At 40.3% G+C, this 6438-nt stretch overlaps 1 protein-coding gene across 1 annotated transcript; it reads right to left on the reverse strand.

Annotated features, from left to right (window-relative positions):
* Positions 1–281: 281 nt before the first annotated feature.
* On the reverse strand, positions 282–4676 carry nsrp1 (nuclear speckle splicing regulatory protein 1). Its single transcript, XM_076751252.1, has 7 exons — positions 4626–4676; positions 3623–3713; positions 3378–3434; positions 3148–3276; positions 2803–3010; positions 2211–2313; positions 282–2109 (listed from the first exon to the last, which is right to left on the reverse strand). Exons 1-7 carry the CDS (start codon positions 4643–4645, stop codon positions 1302–1304), a joined length of 1416 nt encoding a protein of 471 aa, XP_076607367.1. The 5' UTR covers positions 4646–4676; the 3' UTR covers positions 282–1301.
* Positions 4677–6438: the final 1762 nt, after the last annotated feature.

Below are 6438 nucleotides of genomic sequence, written 5' to 3' on the forward strand. Positions count from 1 at the left end.
CATTTAAAAATGTGGTTTAAATTTATGTTTCATGTTAAAAATTGACATTTGTTTTCTTTAGAGATATTTTCACAGACAAACCATCAGATGGAGTGACCACATGACCTGGGAAGAGGTTAGTCAATTTCCTCTTAATGCCATTTATGGATATCTACTTTTCTTTCTCAAGACATCCAATGTACAAAACAACATGGCAGAAATATGCACATCATCCACTCAAGTGAAAGGAGCAAAATATGCAAAGCAATAAAAATAAAAGTCGTCAAATGACCCCAAGCCCCTTTGAGTGTCATGCTATTATTTATTATTGGGTTTTTAGTCCTTAGACATTCATGTACACGCAACAGGAGGCAAAAGAAGAAATTGTGGAACAGAAATGATTTTATTAACTCATCACTGTCTGCATCAGAAAGACACAAGAGTGATCAAACACAACATCAGTGGCTGACACCTCGTTCCATTCACCCATTTCCTGAATTCACCAACATTTCCTATGTACACTCATTCCTTTATGTGATGGTACAAGAGGCTCAAAATTCATATTTACAAATCAGATTTCATATTTAACAAAGATAGATCAAAAAAATCCACCTATCCAAGACCCCCTCCCCCCAAACAAAACTTTGTCCAGCACACTCAGACCATGAGCACACTCTGCTGTTCGAATCTCTCCAGTGCAGCGTACGGTGGACTCAGCAGGTACAGGATGAGGTTGGCAATGTTTAATATTTTTTCTTATTGTCAACAAATCCCATGAAAAGACGACAACCAACACAGCACTGACTGTCAAGTACTGTCTGTGTAGCCAAACCCTGATATATTCCTCTATGCCACAGTCCTCCAGTGTTGTCCAAAACTATTCAATTACACATCAGTTAGCTTCACTGTTGCACTCTGTGACATGTTCTTTCATTACGATGAACACTGGCACTGTGGTTTACTGTGACTCAGTCCCATAAACACTGTTGTAGTGCTGTAAATACTTACTAATGTACCAAATGTGTATTAATTGGCTGAAAACAATCACCAACAAATCTTCTATTTATGCCTGTTTAAGGAACATTTGCTCAGAACATCACTGCCCAGCTGTTTTAGGAAATTATTAGGAAGAGAAAATCAAATGAAACTCTTGTGACCAGTTTTTAACGATTTACATCTTCAGTAAAAAATAAAGACAGAAAGTAGTGACGGAAGAAGCAACTAACTCGTTGTTTTGGTCTTTGTTGAAAAAAAGAAGAAAAACATAAATTAACATTAGCCTTGTCGAAGTGAGATAAAGGTTGTGGTTCAGGGATGTTGGCTCAGTCCTCCTCCCTCTCTATGTAGGTCTTACAGGCCGAGCGGGCCATCTGTCTGGCCATGTACCTGTCCCTCGCCGAACTCACAGTCTGATCCGTGCTGCGCTTTGCAAACTTGTTCGCCTTCGCCTCCGTGTCCGCTTCCTCCTCGCCTACCTGTCTGTCTTCATCTTCTTTTCCCTTTCCGTGTTCCTTCTTTTCCGGATCTTTCTCTTCCCTCTTCACTGCCTTCTCCTTCTCTGGTTCCTTCCTCCTCTCCTTCTCTTCTTCTCGATATCTGTCCTTCCGCTTGTCTTCATCTGGATTCCTCCTCTTGTCTTTTTCCCCATTCTTGTCCCTCTCTCTTTCTTTGGGGCTCCTCTCCCTCTTCCCGTGCCTGTCTTCCCTCTCCATATCCGTCTTGCCTCTGCTTCGATCATCTTCTCTGCCTCTGTCCCTGTCTTTCCTTCTATCCCTATCGTCTCTTCTTCCTCCGTGTCTGTCATCCCTTTCCCTTCCCCTGTTTCGCTCTCTGTCTCTATCTCTATCTCTGTCCCTCCCCCTGTCTCTGTCTTGATCTCTGTGGCTCTTCTTATGTCTGTCTCTTTCCTTTTCTTTCTCCTTCTCCTTCTCCTCTCCGCTCCCTGATGAAGGCGACCTCTGTCTGTATTGCCGTTTTGAGTGTGCAGAGCCTGTCGCAGACTTGCTAAACCCAGACTTCTGCTCTTGCCCCTCCTCAATGTCACTGCATGAACTTGGGATATTATCGTGGGACGTAGATGAGGGAACAGGTGAAGTCCTCTCCTCTTTTACAACCTTTGAGGGTTGAGTTCTGTGGAGACACAATTACAGGCTCAGAATAGTTGCTAAAGACATGCACTGTCTGTGTATTTTGTGTTGATAGATGAGAAAGTAATAAGAGTGATGACTGACTTGTTTGCGGAGCGATCTGGTATCGCCTCCTCTCCTACAGTCTGATTCAGCAGGTGCCGATAGAAGCCGCTCAGGTCTTTTTGTTTCTTCACGTCCAAAGCAGCTACATGAAACAAAAATAATTCAAACAAATCACTTACAATCATCATTATGCTCAAACTTTTGCCAGACACTGTATCTCTGCAAAACATAATGTCAAAACTGTGATTTCATTATATTCTGTTGAGGATTTTAATTAATTTGTGAACGTTTTAAACTAAAATTCTTGCTGTTGCACCTTTATATTTCTTAAAGTCAAGCACTTTGTGTGCCCTAAGGAAGGACATACTTCTCCAACCTTAATTGCCACAATAACATTTACTGAGGGAGCTGGTCAAGTTAAGTTCCCTCCATAAACTTTCTCTGCTGTCAATAAAATATCTGGAAGAACATTTTCATTTTCAAATTGTTTTTATGATATCCAGACTGCTTAGCGATGATAGAAAGTTACTTTAAGATACATTTATATGTTGTTTGATACGTCTTGAGTTCAAAATCAAACCATATCCATTACAACAAAATGGCTGTAATAGTTGCAAAGTATTGGTCGAACCTTCCATCGCTGCCTCTCTCTTCTCTCTCTCCTGCTCCTCCTTCTGCTCCAGCAGTTTTTGCTTGTAGGCCGACGTAACGTAAGCCTCTTTATCAGCAAACTGCTCTCCCTCTGCCTCTCTTTCCTTCTGGATCTTCCTCTCTTCCCTTCGTTCTTGTTCCTTCTTTCGGTCCTCGACTGCTCTCATTAACTGGTGGATATACTTTGGCTGTGATAAAGAGACACAGAAAAAATTAAGTTAACATTCACGTGGATTCATGGACAGTCTTTCAAACCATTCAATCACTTTGAAATCCAAGTGTTGACAAATGCAGCTATACAAGTGTTTAACATAAGCAAAATTACCCTTTTGTCAGCGCCATGCAGAATTTTTTTGTTGCTCTCAAGTCTCTCGTTTTGAATGTCATCATACACAGCATCATAGTCATATACAGTGCTGTCCTCCTCCAGGGCCTTCTGCATCTCCAAACGTGTCTTTAGACCAAGAAGGATTACAAAGAGACAAATATCAGAGAAATGTAAATCACAGAGCAATGACTGCATTTGTACATAAAGGAAATCTGAATCGCTCTGACCTGCTTCATCATCTTTTTTTTGACAGCTTCTCTCTGCAGACTCTCACCAACTGAGGTCTGAGAAACAAAAAATAACATATTCAGTATATTTGGACAGAAGTCTGCTAAAATGCAAACTGGCAGCTGGAAACAATTCTGTTTAGGTTCCATTACAGTTCAAATACCTGCATCACACGCAGAGATTAGTGAATCACAAGAGACAAATGATATTGTCCTGCTTGGAACAAATCCAGAAGTTTACCCACCTCATCATCTGAGTCATCCCCAAACACTGAGGGCTTCTGCAGGATTGCTGTCTTTGACGCTGCTTTCTTCTGTGGCAAGATCAGCCCGTACCTGTGGACGATCAGGAAACAAAGCTTTTTAAACTTTTCCCTACTAAAATCACCTGGACATGCATTTCACATGTTAAACTTTCACAAGTCCTAATTCATCAGCAAAAATGGTGTCTCTACTGGGACAAAGGCTTTGCACCTGACACAAAACTAATGTAACCATTTATATAAACAGCAAATGACCTAAAAGTGAAGCCTTAAATTGTAGTATCAATATAGCTTCTCATAAAGAGACAACACAAATTGTAATAAAGCACTAAAAATACACTATATATCATAAATATTCTGTATATTAACAATTTGCAAAGACGTTGCTATGCCTTTTCAATTTTCCAGTGGCAAGGCAGCTACATATTAAGACATGTTTTTTACGGACAGTAATTTCTTTGTGTGACAGGAGGCTTTGTGCAAATGTACGTGAACTTTTCAGAGTGCAATGTCCTGCATCAAAAAGAGGAACAGAAACCGCCCGAAATCGATAAATTTGACGGCCGTTTGAATGACTAACGTCAGCCATCAAAGTTTCATGAACTGTCCTTGATAGTGTGTCACTGGTAAGCTAAAAATAACGCTATAAAGAAAATGCTGCGATGCTTCTGCTCCAATGAAGACGTAATTTAGTTGAAAGAAGTGATATCACTAAACAAACGAAGGGACCCTCCTGTTAACGTTAACCAACCTAGCTGACATATGAGCGAGGTTAGCAAAACGTTAGCATGTCGTTCAGTAGCAGCAGGGACAGCAATGGACTGACAACCGTTTTTACAGATAACCCTGAGCTGTAACACCACGGCTGCTGCAATGAATTAAGTGATTCATCACGACTATAACTATAACCTCAAACAAGTGAAACAGTTGCCGTTTAATGTTAAACACACACTGTCGTGATCGCGTTAGCATGTTAGCAACTTACTGTTTTGTAGGGACCGCCATCTTGCTCTGCTGACTGTGAACGAGCACGACAGATTCGTCACAATATTTCAGCGAAATCACAAATGACAAGTTCTGCTAGGTTACATTTAGCTGACATGTTAAGATAGTTTCCCCAAACAGAACCTAAATTTATAATATAATATCATATATGAGTGCTTACATTTGTTTCTGGTGACTAAATATCGGTTAATCAGCCTGTTGCGAATGTGCGGACTTTCGTTGGCAGAAAGAAACAAGTGACCGCGGTGGGCGAAATGTAATTTATCACTCATTTGTGATAAATTTGGGCTATTAGAAAATAATGAAGCCACTGTGTTGTAGAAAGCACATTACCATGGACAGATATCTATGCCAACTTTAAAAACGTTACAATGGTCGAGGTGTTATCAACAGAAGGTAATATTGATCATCAGGTAAAGCTATACTGTATTCAAAAACAAAAAAGAAAATTAGATTATATTATGAAAAACATACATAATTTTGTGAGGCAGAATTTAACTTTCCATATTTCCTATACTAGTAATCATCCTGCTTCCCTTATGGTCATCTCATGTGCTGTTGAAAGGGCTCTGACTGGGGCCAAGTCTTCAACTATATGTCAAAATGACCAGAAGCCAAAGCTTACAATAAATGTATTTCTATTCTATTTCTGTGGCCACACATCAATATAGTACCAAAGATACAGAGGATATAATAGATTTATTATAAAGAGAATTACAGTGGGCAGACAGGGGCTCATCACATTGTGGGAAGTCAATGACATGAGGGGCTACTTAAAAAGATTAACTGTGATTAAAGTTGCACTTGAGTCTGCTATTCATTCTGCAGAGGAAACCAAGGCTGACAATGTGTGGCTGCTGTCTGTCATTTGTTATGTTCAGCTGCTCTATTCTAAACCCGCAGTAAGTCGTTCTCTTAAATCAGATCGGAGAGCACAGGGCTCACCTGTGATTAAAGCTGTAGCTCTGCATTCCCACTGCCTCCTCTGAGTGACTCTAAATCCAAACACTATTATCTCTGTCGTAATCTCCATCTCATCTCATCTCTGGCCTCACTGCTAATCCCTCTGGTACAAACAGCACGACTAAAGCTGCCTGATGAATGGATGAATGGATGGAGTGATGGACAGACACTACAAATGGTGAAGTTGGTGACTGAACAAATAGCTTTTGGGTATCAAAAAATGAGAAGCACATTCTTCTAATCTTGGCATAATGATCTAGAAATTTCAATTAGAAATTATTATTTATCTTATCATGTATTGTTTCAGCCTGGCTACAGACATCTTAATCACCACCTATATCTATAATTTTTGGCAATTCATTGTGATTATTAGACTTGTATTATTTATTTGTATGATGAATGGGGAGAGAATCCAGGTTGTACACCATCTGTAATGATAGTGGTAGTGCTGGTGTTGTGAATACGTGCATACCTGGAAGCAGTGGTATTTGGGCTGTGTTGCTGACACGCACTTCACATTTGAGTGTGTGATTTATGACAACCTATGGTTGCTGCGATCCCTGATCTGTGCCCTCAGGCAGTGAAGACAACAGTGTTGCAGTAAAGGTTCAGACAGGCAGGCTACACCTCAGGAGTCATGAAATATCACATTTTTCCTTGGCCATTACTGCACCCACGTCAGTGAAGCTCATACACGTATGTGCACAAATAACTTATGACTCCCAGCTTGATAACCCTCAGAAAGGCAGGCCTGTCGTCCTTTCTGAAGCTTTACATTGTACTACAGGTTTAGACTGACTGTCTTAAACAAATAGAAATTAAATCATGCA

This window comes from Chaetodon auriga, chromosome 15 (assembly GCF_051107435.1).
Source record: "Chaetodon auriga isolate fChaAug3 chromosome 15, fChaAug3.hap1, whole genome shotgun sequence".
NCBI lineage: Eukaryota > Metazoa > Chordata > Actinopteri > Chaetodontiformes > Chaetodontidae > Chaetodon > Chaetodon auriga.